The sequence below is a fragment of the Aquarana catesbeiana genome, linkage group LG04 (genome assembly GCF_042186555.1).
Source record: "Aquarana catesbeiana isolate 2022-GZ linkage group LG04, ASM4218655v1, whole genome shotgun sequence".
Taxonomy (NCBI): Eukaryota; Metazoa; Chordata; class Amphibia; order Anura; family Ranidae; genus Aquarana; species Aquarana catesbeiana.
Window position 1 is genome coordinate 623,274,751 of NC_133327.1, and position 15,446 is coordinate 623,290,196.

Sequence of the window (15,446 nt, forward strand, 5' to 3'; positions counted from 1 at the left end):
TAAACATCTCCGAAACAAATAAAATATTCTGAGATCTGAACAAGACTAAGGGGGAAAGGGCCTGGGGATTCAAGAGTTTGAACTGAAAAGGAACTGAAAATTTAGTTGGGCTTTAAAGAATAATTCTATTTTTTTAAAGAAAAAATCTCCTCTGGGTGATCAATGTATATTGCACAGATTTTAATACATTTTGTTACCGATTACTAGATATTGTTGCACTAAAGTAAAAACTGTTTGTCCCACTATGCTTCCTTGATACTGGTTCTGAATGGGAGCGATTAATTCATTTTAATCAGCTAGTGCACTTGGAGTGCTCTGATGAGAAAAGCCACAGTGTCTGTATACCTTTAGATGTGATTAACCCTTTGGGAGTATCTCACCAAAAATTACGTTTTTGTTGCAGAGGATGCCTTATACCTGATTTGTATCTTAATGTAGAGTTCTTCGCACAAGAAGGAACTGACATTTCTGTAGGCATTCTGTACACCTGCTGTGTATGAAATACCTCCAAGAGCCAAACTGCATTGACTTTTTAGAGAATTACAGTGGCTACAGTTTGAAAAAGAAAGGTGATTTTTTTTATAATATTAAATTACAATATGGCTTGTATAGCAATGGCATATGCGATATTCTTTTTTTTTTTACTCACTATATTTTTTCTTCACTAAAGTATCCTTTAACAAAGCATTTTTACCATTTATGTATAGTTGTGTATGGCAGCAGCAATAGAAAGAGTTTTAATATTCAGAAATTAATGTCTCAGTTCACTACCTCTAATCTCTTGGTATTTGTTTTTTCAAAAATGACTCCCGGAAACAGGTCAGCCATGATGCTTTCAAAGAGTGGAACGTCTTCAGCCAAAAATTTGGGCAGATTAGCTTCCTTTAACGCAGTAATAATAATTATTGCCTCATCGTCAGCAGATAGGTGAGATTTCTTCTTTCTGGTTGTGATGGAAAAGAATGAGTTAATGGAACTGTTCTCCTACAGAGTGCACATGGGCTGCATGCTATACCTTGAGGCTTTTCTCAGCCCAGCAAATACATTTCTTATATTTTGGTGGAAACAAAGGAATTTTTCTCTCTTTTCAGTAACTACACCATTGGAGTCATTGCAATATAAAATTTTGCAATTTTCGTGTCATTTCACATTTCTACATCTTTGATTTCCCATATTTCCTATACTGTCTTAAACAAATTTAACTGGTCCCTCTTTAGTGCAAATCTCTATATTACTACTGGTGTAACTATAGACATAGCAGACCACAAGACTGCTATAGGGCCCAAAAGCATTGGGGGCCCAGAGTAATCTGTCTACACAGTGAATAAAGCAGAATACAGTATGTATTACTTTAGTAATGTAAGTAATGACAATTTAGGGCCTAACCAATAAGCCAACAGCAGAATTGTAATGTCTGTTCTAGTCTATGAAGGGTGTATGGGTGCAGGAGCTCAAGCGATTAGATGCAGAGGTTCACAAATTAATCATTAGGAGTGCATATTCTCTCGAGAGTTGTTGATATACAATGGGGACGGAAAGTATTCAGACCCCCTGTCAACAATTCAGACCCCCTGTCAACAATTCTGTGTTTTTCTGTCAATATGGGGTGCTGTGTGTACATTAATGAGGAAAAAAATAAACTTAAATGATTTTAGCAAATGGCTGCAATATAACAAAGAGTGAAAAATGTAAGGGGATCTGAATACTTTCTGTCCCCACTGTAAATCTGTTAAGGTATAAAGCTTTGGCAGCTGGAGGTGTACATTTCCGCTTTCATTATTTCTGCTAAGGCCAAAAGTCAGACATTCTGAACTGGCAAAGCTCTGGCATTTCCTTTTAGTGTCGGAACCTGTCTGCTCCCTTCTGTCACACACATATTAATACTGGTCAAGAAGGCAGCATAGTGATGAGCCAAAAGAAAAGTGTGGACAGAGTAGCCTTAAAGTTTCTCTGTTCCCACATTTCTATTGGCACATCACTATGGCTGGCCATACATTATACAATTTTCTTGTACAATTTTTCTTTAGCTTTACCAAAACCATATAATATGAGGTCAAACGTAAACACTTTCAATTTGTATGCAATCAGGCAGGTCCTTGCACTACATAGTTGAGGGTAACTCTGAAAGAAATTGAGCAAGAAAATTGTATAATGTACAGTATGGCTGGGCTATGATGGGCTGCCTCCTTGACCAATAGAAATGTGTGTGAAGTGGAGGAGAGCAAACAAGCTCCAGCACTAAAAGGAAGTGCTAGAGATTTTTCAGTTACAAACTCAAGCTTTAAGCAGGTGGAAAGAAACTACGGTAATTTAAATACAGTTTCTCCAGTGGTCAGTCTACAAATATTTTTATTTTAGTGTATCTAAAGCCAAAACCTATTTAGTTGTGCACAGACGAAGGAAATGTTAAAACACCTGTCCGGTTTATATTGCTGTCTGCTTTGCCCCTGGTGACTGTTGTCTTCAGCATAGACAGTCATGAGAAATCCAAAATGTTACAGTTATCAGCAACGCAGAAATAGAAAAGAAACCTAATGGGCACACCTGTACCGGTGAGACCTAAAATGAGAGAATTTCCCCTAACTTCTCATTTTCTCTCACTTGCTGTGTCTGCAAAACAGAAAAAAAAGGAAATTGTGGGGATACAGACAGCAAAAAAAAAAAAAAATCTTGGGCGTTTTAACCCTTTGCTTCTCTATTCAAAACTAAAGAAATATTTTGGCTTTAGATTATTCTACAGATTAGGGATATGACACAACAGTTCTAATTCTAATGCCTTGCTACCGCATAGCTTCCTCCCCATCAGATGACTCATTCCATGAAGCTGCTGCCCTTTGTCAGTTGTCCGACCATCACCTCACTAAAATCTTCTTGTACAATGCAGTACCAGCAGGCCTGCAATATACATGGGGACCCCAAGGGGAGCCAATGCGCGTACCCGGCGGCCGCAATGTCAGCTGGGCACCCGCGATCGCTCGGGATAGAGCAGGAACAAGGATCTGTGTGTGTAAACACACAAATCCATGTCCTATCAGAGGAGAGGAGACAGAACGTGTGTTCCTAGTATATAGGAAAGTCGATCAATCTCCTCCCCCAGTCAGTCCCATCCCCCCCAGTTAAAACACACAGTGAGGGAATACATTTAACACCTTGATCGCCTCCTAGTGTTAACCCCTTCCCTGCCAGTGGCATTTATACTGTAATCAGTGGCTATTTATAGCACTGATCACTGTATAAATGTCAATGCTTTCAAAAAGTGTCCGATCTGTCCACCGCAATGTCGCAATCACGATAAAAATCGCAGATCACCTCCATTACTAGTAAAAAAAAAATAAATAAATAAAAATGCTATAAACCTATTTTGTAGGCGCTATAACTTTTGCACAAACCAATCAATATACGCTTATTGCGATTTTTTTAACCAAAAATATGTAGAAGAATACATATCGGCCTAAACTGAGGGAAATATTTTTTTGGGGATATTTATTATAGCAGAAAAGTAAAAAATATTGTTTTTTTAACAATTTTTGATTTTTGCTTATAGCGCAAAAAATAAAAACCGCAGAGGTGATCAAATACCACCAAAATAAAGCTCTATTTGTGGGAAAAAAGAACATCAATTTTGTTTGGGTACAGCATAGCACGACCGCGCAATTGTCAGTTAAAGCGACGCAGTGCCGTATCGCAAAAAAATGGCCCGGTCAGGAAGGGGGTAAATCCTTCCGGGGCTGAAGTGGTTAAATGTAACCATATTGCTACACTTACAGGCACCTCTCTTTTCTTTTATACTCTGTAGCTGGATTTTGCGTCTAATCCCCTTGTGGAGGCTGCCATTTGTGGATGGACATTTTATGGTTACACAACGTATCACATTGCTATAATCTTTTTACTGTATGTAGATTATAATCTGAAGGACCTATGAATAAATGGTTGTGGAACTAATCATTTGAGCTTCCATTATTTCTTATAGGGTAACTTGCTTTGATATACAAGTGCTTTGGATTACATGCATGTTTCTGGAACTAATTATGTTCACAATAAAAGGTTTTACTGTATATATAGATATATATATCTATATCTATATATATAGATATAGATATATATATATCTATATCTATATATAGATATCTATAGATATCTATATATAGATATATATAGATATCTATAGATATCTATACATATAGATATCTATAGATATCTATATATATATAGATATCTATAGTGAAGGAAACCCTTCTGCTTATAAGATGCCCCATGACATGGGATGAGAACAAAATATTACAGCGCACACATGCAAAAAAGACATTTACCTCCAGCAAGGATTATTTAAAACACCTAGACATTTTCAAAAAACATTATCAAAAAATATGGGGATTTGCTCACATCATATTGCTATATGGTGCTTAAGCCCACGTACTGCAACAAATCTTTTTTGTTTATGACATGGGATGAGACACAGCTATGTGGGACAGCTCAGACAGCACCACCCCCATATCATATCAGACCATATTCTAGTGTCAGCTGATCCTCATTTGTCTGGATTTTAAGGTTATTTTTAACAGGAGCAGTTTCCCCTACATACATATTAATATTTCGCTTTGCTGGCACATTTGCGATTTATTGCAGTATCAGCTATAGGCTTCGGTTTGACTGCTAAAACCTAGATCACAAAGCAGTAGCCTCGGTGGAACTTTTTTTCTGCTATTTGTGCTTTTGATGGAATTAGCAGGTGTGCAGACCTTGAAGTTTCCCTCTATGCCACAAGCTGATTATCCTATTAAAACTGCTCATCACCATTAATTATTTTTAAAGGGATCCTGGCAGGAAAGCTTTTATCTGTTACAGCCGAGGGTGGATCTGATGCTGGAGGCTATCACTGAGTCACTGAGCTGTTAACCTAAGCTAATGGGAGTCTTGGCTGTGCCAGATAACAGCTATTTTGATATGGTTCCCTTGAAGCAGGCCGCCTTGAGGCTGCTATTGAAAAAAAGCCTTCCAGATACCTACCTCTGTACCAGTGGCATTTTGTTTAGTCACCCATGGCAAAGAACCAGATCTGTGTGAGGTGGAGGCTTTGACTGGCTGTTTTGGTAGAGGAAGCCAATAAAAGGCATCATCTCACACAATCCCAGTCTTTTGTCACATCTAAGGGAACAGGTGGGGACTCAGTATCTGCCATGCATTGTAGTGCACTGCGTTAAAAAAAAAAAAAAAAAAAGGGGTCATGTCTGTTTTTCCATGTGTTAGGGTGTGCTGCCAGCCCATTCAAAATTAAAGAACTTTCTTAATGCAGTGCATCTAAACACAACAGAACATTAATACAACCCATTATGTGAATGAGGCACATTTAAACTTCAGGTCAATTTTCCAAGTCCAATCCCAGCCAATATTTTTGTTTTTAATGTATGTACAGTGCCTTGAAAAAACTTTCATAACCCTTGATATTTTCCACATTTCATCATGTTACAACCAAAAACATAAATGTATTTTATTGGGATTTTATGTGATAAACCAACACAAAGTGGCACATAATTGTGAAATGGAAGGAAAACGATAAATGGTTTTCAAATTATTTTACAAATAAATACCTGAAAAGAGTGGTGTGCATTTGTATTCAGCCCCCTTTACTTTGATACCCCATAACTAAAATCTAGTGGAACTAATTGCCCTCAGAAGTCACCTAATTAGTAAATAGAGTCCACCTGTGTGTAATTTAATCTCAGTATAAATACAGCTGTTCTGTGAAGCCCTCAGAGGTTTGTTAGAGAACCTTAGTGAACAAACAGCTTCATGAAGGCCAAGGTACACACCAGACAGGTCAGGGATAAAGTTGTGGGGATGTTTAAAGCAAGGTTAGGTTATAAAAAAATATACCAAGCTTTGAACATCTCACAGAGCACTGTTCAATCCATCAACCGGAAATGGAAAGTGTATGGCACAACTGCAAGCCTACCAAGACATGGCCATCCACCTAAACTGACAGGCCGGGCAAGGAGAGCATTAATCAGAGAAGTAGCCAAGAGGCCCATGGAAACTCTGGAGGAGCTGCAGAGATCCACAGCTCAGATGGGAGAATCTGTCCACAGGACAACTATTAGACCCCAAACACTATTAGATTTTCTGCAGATTTTTGTCTTCAGATTTACCGAAGTAAAATATAGTGCAAGGGTCTGCCTGATTGCATACAAATTGAAACTCTTAAGGTTTGACCTTATATTATATGGTTTTGGTAAATCCGAAGACAAAAATATGGAGAAAATGTAATAGTGTGTATGGGGTCTTAGTCGCGCAGTCCACAAATCTGGCCTTTATGGAAGAGTGACAAGAAGAAAGCCAAAGTTGAAAGAAGGCCCTAAGAAGTCCTGTTTCCAGTTTACGAGAAGCCATGTGGGGGACACAGCAAACATGTGGAAGAAGGTGCTCTGGTCAGATAAGACCAAAATTTAACTTTTTGGCCTAAAAGCAAAACACATTGTATGGTGAAAAACTAACACTGCACATCACCCTGAACACACCATACCCACCGTGAAATATGGTGGTGCTTTTCTTCAACAGGGACAGGGAAGCTGGTCAGAGTTGATGAGAAGATGGATGGAGCCAAATACAGGGAAATCTAGGAAGAAAACCTGTTTGTGTCTGCAAAAGACTCAAGACAGGGCAGGGGTTCACCTTCCAGCAATTGTAGGGGGTTCTACAATTTATTGACTCAGTGGGGCTGAATACAAATGCACGCCACACTTTTCACATATTTATTTGTAAAAAAATGTGAAAATCATTTATCAACTTCACAGTTACGGTATGTGCCACTTTGTGTTGGTCTAGCAAATAAAATCCAGATAAAATACATTTATGTTTTTGGTTGTAACATGACAAAATGTGTACATTTTTCAAGGGGTATGAATACTTTTTCAAGGCACTGTAGTTTAACCACTTGCCGACCGCCGCACGACTATATACGTCGGCAGAATGGCACGGGCAGGCAAAAGGACTTACAGGTACGTCCTTGCCTGCCCGCGGGTGGGGGGTCCGATCGGACCCCCCCCCCGGTGCCAGCGGCGGTCGGATCGAGGTCAGGGTCGATCGAAGGTGAGGGGGAGGCCACTCATTCGTGGCTCCCCCCTCGCGATCGCTCCTGGCCAATGATGTGCTTCCTCGGCTTCTGTGAATGTAAACAGAAGCGGAGGAAGTGATGTCATCTCTCCTCGAGACGGTCTTTTCGTCCGGCGCCGAGGAGAGAAGACATCCAAGTAAGTGCACCAACACTACACATACAGTAGAACACGCAGGCACACTTGTCACCCCCCTGTCACCCCCCAGTCACCCCCTGATCACCCCCCTGTACCCCCACACATACTGACACCAATAGCAGGGTTTTTTTTCTGATTATTGCATTGGTGTCAGTTTGTGTCAGTTATAAGTGTTAGGGCAGTTAGGTTAGCCCCCTTTAGGTCTAGGGTACCCCCCTTAGGTCCAGGGTACCCCCCTAACCCCCCCTAATAAAGTTTTAACCCCGTGATCACCCCCCGTCGCCAGTGTCACTAAGCGATCGTTTTTCTGATCGCTGTATTAGTGACACAGGTGACGCTAGTTAGGGAGGTAAGTATATAGGTTCGCCGTCAGTGTTTTATAGCGACAGGGACCCCCATATACTACCTTCTAAAGGTTTTAACCCCTTGATTGCCCCCTAGTTAACCCTTTCACCAGTGATCACCATATAATTGTTACGTGTGACGCTGGTTAGTTGGTTTGTTTTTTGTAGTTTATTATAGTTTATTACAGTTTATTACAGTTTATTATAGTTTTAGGGCACCCGCCGTTTATTACCTTATAAAGGTTTAACCCCCTAATTGCCCGGCGGTGATATAAGTTAAGTTTTTAGGGTCAGATAAGGTCTGCGTCGCCCCAGGCAGCGTCAGGTTAGCGCCAGTACCGCTAACACCCACGCACGCAGCATACACCTCCCTTAGTGCTATAGTATCTGAGCGGATCGATATCTGATCCGATCAGATCTATACTCCCCAGCAGTTTAGGGTCCCCCAAAAAAACGCAGTGTTAGCGGGATCAGCCCAGATACCTGCTAGCACCTGCGTTTTGCTCCTCGGCCCAGCCCAGCCCAGCCCACCCAAGTGCAGTATCGATCGATAACTGTCACAAAACACTAAGCACACATAACTGCAGCGTTCGCAGAGTCAGGCCTGATCCCTGCAATCGCTAACAATTTTTTGGTAGCGTTTTGAATCAGTCGCTGACAGTCAGGAGCTTTTTTGCCTGTGAGTCTCACTAGTGTACCCCTAAATTTAGAGGCCAAAATGGCAAATCGAAGGTACACTAGTGAAGAGGCCTACACGTTTCTGAGTATGACAGATAGTGAAGAGGAAGTCACTCATCTGTCAAGTTCAGGCTCAGAATACGATCCTGTAGAGGACAGCGGCTCCATGACAGATAGCTCTGACGACGGAGTTGTGGTCCCTGCTAGGGTCAGGCGTACCAGACCCCAAACTTCTTCTTCTGTCCTTGAAGTGCAAGAACCGCAGGTCCCTCGTATGGAGCAGAGCAGTACTAGTGCCGCTATTCCTTCTGGTGAACTGGCAAGCACCAGCGGCCTAGTACACCCTGGTCGTACATCCAGCACTGCAGTATCACGTGGTGACGTGGCGAGTCCCATAAGTGCAGTTCAAGCTGGTGAGGTGGCAAGCACTAGTAGGGTCCCGCTGCCACCAAGAAGACAAAGACAGGCCCGTCGTGCCCATAGTCCCCTTCCTGCTGCATTGGCCAATCCGAATTGGGTACCCACCACTTCTGCAGCACCCGTATTGCCCCCATTCACTGGCCAACCCGGAATTCAGGTGGAAACAGTTGATTTTACGCCACTGGATTTTTATTCACTGTTTTTCACCGAAGATCTCTATAGAGCTATTGTGGACCAAAGCAATTTATACGCTGGTCAACACATCGCCACTATTCCCCAGTCCTCCCTTGCCAGAGATTGGAGACCAATTACGGTCTCCGAATTTAAGATCTTTCTGGGCCTTTCCCTCAACATGGGCATAACCAAAAAGAGTGAGTTGCGGTCATATTGGTCCACTGACCCAATTCACCATATGCCCGTGTTCTCTGCCTCCATGACCAGGGCACGATACGAGCAGATTTTGCGGTTCATGCACTTCAACGACAATGAACTCTGTCGTCCTCGTGGAGACCCTGGATACGATCGGCTCTACAAAATTCAGCCCCTCGTAAACCACTTCAACCAACGTTTTGCAGACTTGTTTACTCCCCATCAAGTTGTCTGCGTTGATGAGTCCCTGATTACATTTTCTGGCCGCTTGTCATTCAAACAGTACCTTCCCAGCAAGCGTGCCAGATACGGGGTCAAGATGTATAAGCTCTGTGACAGGGCCACAGGCTATACATGTAGATTTATGGTTTACGAGGGCAAAGATAGTCACGTAGAGCCGACAAACTGCCCTGACTACATAGGAAGCGCTGGCAAGATAGTGTAGGACTTGGTGTCACCCTTATTCGGAAAGGGGTACCACTTGTACGTGGACAATTATTACACGAGCGTGCCACTTTTTAGTCACCTTTTTGATCATCAAATTGGAGCATGTGGCACCGTGCGACCTAATCGCCGGGGCTTTCCTCAGCGGCTTGTAGATTCCCGTCTTAGGCTGGGGGAGAGAGCCTGCTTGCAGTGTAATAACTTGCTCGCTATGAAGTGGAGGGACAATAAGAATGTTTTCGTTCTTACCTCCCTTCATGCAGACACGACGACCCAAATTACTACGGCGACTGGTGTTGTGGAGAAACCCCTCTGTGTCCACGAATATAACCAAAATATGGGAGGGGTGGACCTCAACGACCAGTTGTTGGCGCCGTACCTAATTGCCCGTAAGGCCAGACGCTGGTACAAAAAAGTGTCTGTATACTTATTTCAATTGGCTTTGCTGAACGCTCATGTGCTATACAGAGCTTCAGGACGGACTGGATCCTTCCTTAAATTCCAGGAAGAGATTGTCAGAGCCCTTCTGTTTCCAGACGGTGCTCCACCTCACCTTCCCCAACCAAATGCAGTAGGCCGGCTGCATGAGAGGCATTTTCCTTATGCCATCCCGAGTACCCCTACCCAACGAGCCCCCCAAAGAAAATGTTGTGTCTGCAGCAAGCGCGGATTTAGGCGTGACACCCGGTATTATTGTCCCTCCTGTCCTGGCAATCCTGGTCTTTGCATTGGTGAATGTTTTGAACGCTACCATACACTAGTTGAGTTTTAGCGTAGGGTACAGCACTGCACAGACTAGGACACACTTTCACAGGGTCTCCCAAGATGCCATCGCATTTTGAGAGACCCAAACCTGGAACCGTTACAGTTTTAAAAGTTACAGTTATAAAAAAAAAATGTAAAAAAAAAAAAAAAAAAAGTAAAAAAAAAAAAAAAATACACAAAAAAAATATAAAATAAAAAAACCAAAAATAGTTGTCGTTTTTATTGTTCTCTTTCTCTCTATTTTCTCTCTATTGTTCTTCTCTTTTTTACTGTATTCTATTCTGCAATGTTTTATTGTTATGTTTTATCATGTTTGCTTTTCAGGTATGTAATTTTTTTATAGTTTAATGTGTTTTAACCATTTTTTTGTTTTCAGGTACGCCATTCAGCTGCAGCGCGGATTTATTTATCTTGACAGCAACAGCGTTTGCTCCCACGATACATAAAGCCGTGACTCCAGCGCTGTCGGAGGTGATTTCACCACCACAGTTACATACTTCAGCATATATGCCGAAGCGTGGGGGCAGCAGTGGGTGGAGGAGCGATTTGCTCCTGCCTTTTGTGGGAGGATGCCCCCATGCTTCGGCATATATATATTTTAGGTAGGCACAGGTTGCGTTAAATGTTTTATTTTTTACTATGTTTTTTTTTTTTGTATTTGCTTTGCAGGTATGGTAAGTATTACTGTTATACTGTAATGTTACTTTGTTTTTTGTTAACCATCATTTGCTTAGCAGGTACGCCATTCAGTTGCAGCGCGGATTTATTTATCTTGACAGCAACAGCGTTTGCTCCCACGATACATAAAGCTGTGACTCCAGCGCTGTCGGAGGTGATTTCACCACCACAGTTACATACTTCAGCATATATGCCGAAGCGTGGGGGCAGCAGTGGGTGGAGGAGCGATTTGCTCCTGCCTTTTGTGGGAGGATGCCCCCATGCTTCGGCATATATATATTTTAGGTAGGCACAGGTTGCGTTAAATGTTTTATTTTTTACTATGTTTTTTTTTTTTGTATTTGCTTTGCAGGTATGGTAAGTATTACTGTTATACTGTAATGTTACTTTGTTTTTTGTTAACCATCATTTGCTTAGCAGGTACGCCATTCAGTTGCAGCGCGGATTTATTTATCTTGACAGCAACAGCGTTTGCTCCCACGATACATAAAGCCGTGACTCCAGCGCTGTCGGAGGTGATTTCACCACCACAGTTACATACTTCAGCATATATGCCGAAGCGTGGGGGCAGCAGTGGGTGGAGGAGCGATTTGCTCCTGCCTTTTGCGGGAGGATGCCCCCATGCTTCGGCATATATAAAACGGTGCATGTATGCCCATCATTAGAAGTGGGTGGATGAAGGGAGGTATTCTAATGGTGGGCATACCCACCGATCAAGATCTTTTTTTCGTTCAGCCCAAAGGCTGCATGAAAAAAAAGTTTACAATGTATGCCCAACAAGGACCAGCAATGTACTGGTATGTTGCTGGACTTTGAGTGGTTATACCAGAATGATGCCTGCAGGTTTAGGTATCATCTTGGTATCATTCTTTTCAGCCAGCGGTCGGCTTTCATGTAAAAGCAATCCTAGCGGCTAATTAGCCTCTAGACTGCTTTTACAAGCAGTGGGAGGGAATGCCCCCCCCCCACCGTCTTCCATGTTTTTCTCTGGCTCTCCTGTCCCAACAGGGAACCTGAGAATGCAGCCAGTGATTCAGCCAGCTGACCATAGAGCTGATCAGAGACCAGAATGGCTCCAAACATCTCTATGGCCTAAGAAACCGGAAGCTACGAGCATTTCATGACTTAGATTTCGCCGGATGTAAACAGCGCCATTGGGAAATTGGGAAAGCATTTTATCACACCGATCTTGGTGTGGTCAGATGCATTGAGGGCAGAGGAGAGATCTAGGGTCTAATAGACCCCAATTTTTTCAAAAAAGAGTACCTGTCACTACCTATTGCTATCATAGGGGATATTTACATTCCCTGAGATAACAATAAAAATGATTAAAAAAAAAAAAAATGAAAGGAACAGTTTAAAAATAAGATAAAAAAGCAAAAAAATAATAAGGAAAAAAAAAAAAAAAAAAAGCACCCCTGTCCCCCCCTGCTCTCGCACAAAGGCGAACGCAAGCGTCGGTCTGGCGTCAAATGTAAACAGCAATTGCACCATGCATGTGAGGTATCACCGCGAAGGTCAGATCGAGGGCAGTAATTTTAGCAGTAGACCTCCTCTGTAAATCTAAAGTGGTAACCTGTAAAGGCTTTTAAAGACTTTTAAAAATGTATTTAGTTTGTCGCCACTGCACGTTTGGGCGCAATTTTAAAGCATGTCATGTTTGGTATCCATGTACTCGGCCTAAGATCATCTTTTTTATTTCATCAAACATTTGGGCAATATAGTGTGTTTTAGTGCATTAAAATGTTAAAAAGTGTGTTTTTTCCCCAAAAAATGCGTTTGAAAAATCGCTGCGCAAATACTGTGTGAAAAAAAAAAATGAAACACCCACCATTTTAATCTGTAGGGCATTTGCTTTAAAAAAATATATAATGTTTGGGGGTTCAAAGTAATTTTCTTGCAAAAAAAAATAATTTTTTCATGTAAACAAAAAGTGTCAGAAAGGGCTTTGTCTTCAAGTGGTTAGAAGAGTGGGTGATGTGTGACATAAGCTTCTAAATGTTGTGCATAAAATGCCAGGACAGTTCAAAACCCCCCCAAATGACCCCATTTTGGAAAGTAGACACCCCAAGCTATTTGCTGAGAGGCATGTCGAGTCCATGGAATATTTTATATTGTGACACAAGTTGCGGGAAAAAGACAAATTTTTTTTTTTTTTTTTTTTTTTTTTGCACAAAGTTGTCACTAAATGATATATTGCTCAAACATGCCATGGGAATATGTGAAATTACACCCCAAAATACATTCTGTTGCTTCTCCTGAATACGGGGATACCCCATGTGTGTTTTTTCTTTTTTCAATTTTCAAAAGTTTGTGACAAAAAGTGAGGTCTGCAAAATACTCACTATACCTCTCAGCAAATAGCTTGGGGTGTCTACTTTCCAAAATGGGGTCATTTGGGGGGGGTTTGTGCCATCTTGGCATTTTATGGCCTTCAAAACTGTGATAGGTAGTGAGGAGTGAAATCAAAAATTTATGCCCTTAGAAATCCTGAAGGCGGTGCTTGGTTTTCGGGGCCCCGTACGCGGCTAGGCTCCCAAAAAGTCCCACACATGTGGTATCCCCGTACTCAGGAGAAGCAGCAGAATGGATTTTGGGGTGTAATTCCACATATGCCCATGGCATGTTTGAGCAATATATCATTTAGTGACAACTTTGTGCAAAAAAAAAAAAAAAAAATTGTCACTTTCCCGCAACTTGTGTCAAAATATAAAATATTCCATGGACTCAACATGCCTCTCAGCAAATAGCTTGGGGTGTCTACTTTCCAAAATGGGGTCATTTGGGGGGGTTTTGTGCCATCTTGGCATTTTATGGCCTTCAAAACTGTGATAGGTAGTGAGGAGTGAAATCAAAAATTTATGCCCTTTGAAATCCTGAAGGCGGTGCTTGGTTTTCGGGGCCCCGTACGCGGCTAGGCTCCCAAAAAGTCCCACACATGTGGTATCCCCATACTCAGGAGAAGCAGCTGAATGTATTTTGGGGTGCAATTCCACATATGCCCATGGCTTGTGTGAGCAATATATCATTTAGTGACAACTTTTTGTAATTTTTTTTTTTTTTTTTTATTTTTTTTTTTTTTGTCATTATTCAATCACTTGGGACAAAAAAAATAAATATTCAATGAGTTCAACATGCCTCTCAGCAATTTCCTTGGGGTGTCTACTTTCCAAAATGGGGTCATTTGGGGGGGTTTTGTACTGCCCTGCCATTTTAGCACCTCATGAAATGACATAGGCAGTCATAAACTAAAAGCTGTGTAAATTCCAGAAAATGTACCCTAGTTTGTAGACGCTATAACTTTTGCGCAAACCAATAAATATACGCTTATTGACATTTTTTTTTACCAAAGACATGTGGCCGAATACATTTTGGCCTAAATGTATGACTAAAATTGAGTTTATTGGATTTTTTTTATAACAAAAAGTAGAAAATATCATTTTTTTTCAAAATTTTCGGTCTTTTTCCGTTTATAGCGCAAAAAATAAAAACAGCAGAGGTGATCAAATACCATCAAAAGAAAGCTCTATTTGTGGGAAGAAAAGGACGCAAATTTCGTTTGGTTACAGCATTGCATGACCGCGCAATTAGCAGTTAAAGCGACGCAGTGCCAAATTGTAAAAAGTGCTCTGGTCAGGAAGGGGGTAAATCCTTCCGGGGCTGAAGTGGTTAACTACTTCCATACAGGGCATTTTCACCCCCTTCCTGCCCAAGCCAATTTTCAGCTTTCAGCGCTGTCGCACTTTGAATAACAATTGCGCGGTCATACTACACTGTACCCAAATGAAATTTTTATAATTTTTTCCCCACTAATAGAGCTTTCTTTTGGTGGTATTTGATCACCCCTGCGGTTTTTATTTCTTGTGCTATAAACAAAACAAGAGTGACAAGTTTGAAAAAACACAATATTTTTTACTTTTTGCTATAATAAGTATCCAAATTTTTTTTTTTTTTTTTTAAACAAAATTTTTCCTCATTTTAGGCCGATACGTATTCTTCTACATATTTTTGGTAAAAAATATCGCAATAAGCGTATATTTATTGGTTTGCGCAAAAGTTATAGCGTCTACAAAATAAGGGGATAGATTTATAGCAGTTTTATTATTATTTTTTTTTTTTACTAGTAATGGCAGCGATCTGCGATTTTTATTGTGACTGCGATATTGCGGCGGACACATCGGACAATTTTGACACATTTTTGGGACCATTCACATTTTACAGCGATCCGTGCTATAAAAATGCATTGATTACTGTATAAATGTGACTGGCAATGAAGGGGTTAACCAGGAGGGGGCGCTGTAGGGGTTAATGTGTTGCTAGGGAGTGATTCTAACTGTGTGGGGAGGGGATTCACAAGGGGAGGAGACCGATCGGTGTTCCTCTGTACAAGGAACACACCATCGGTCTCCTCCCATCTGACAGGACGTAGATCTGTGTGTTTACACACACAGATCCACGGTCCTGCTCGGTTACCGGGCAATCGCGGGTGCCCGGCGGACAT

General features: G+C 41.4%; 1 protein-coding gene across 1 annotated transcript in view; it reads right to left on the reverse strand.

Annotated features, from left to right (window-relative positions):
• Positions 1-15,446, reverse strand: part of DNAH14 (dynein axonemal heavy chain 14) — a 415,539-nt gene that overhangs the window by 193,099 nt on the left and 206,994 nt on the right. Inside the window, 1 exon segment of the mRNA XM_073628322.1 lies at positions 772-943. Coding sequence (XP_073484423.1) covers positions 772-943 — 172 coding nt within the window.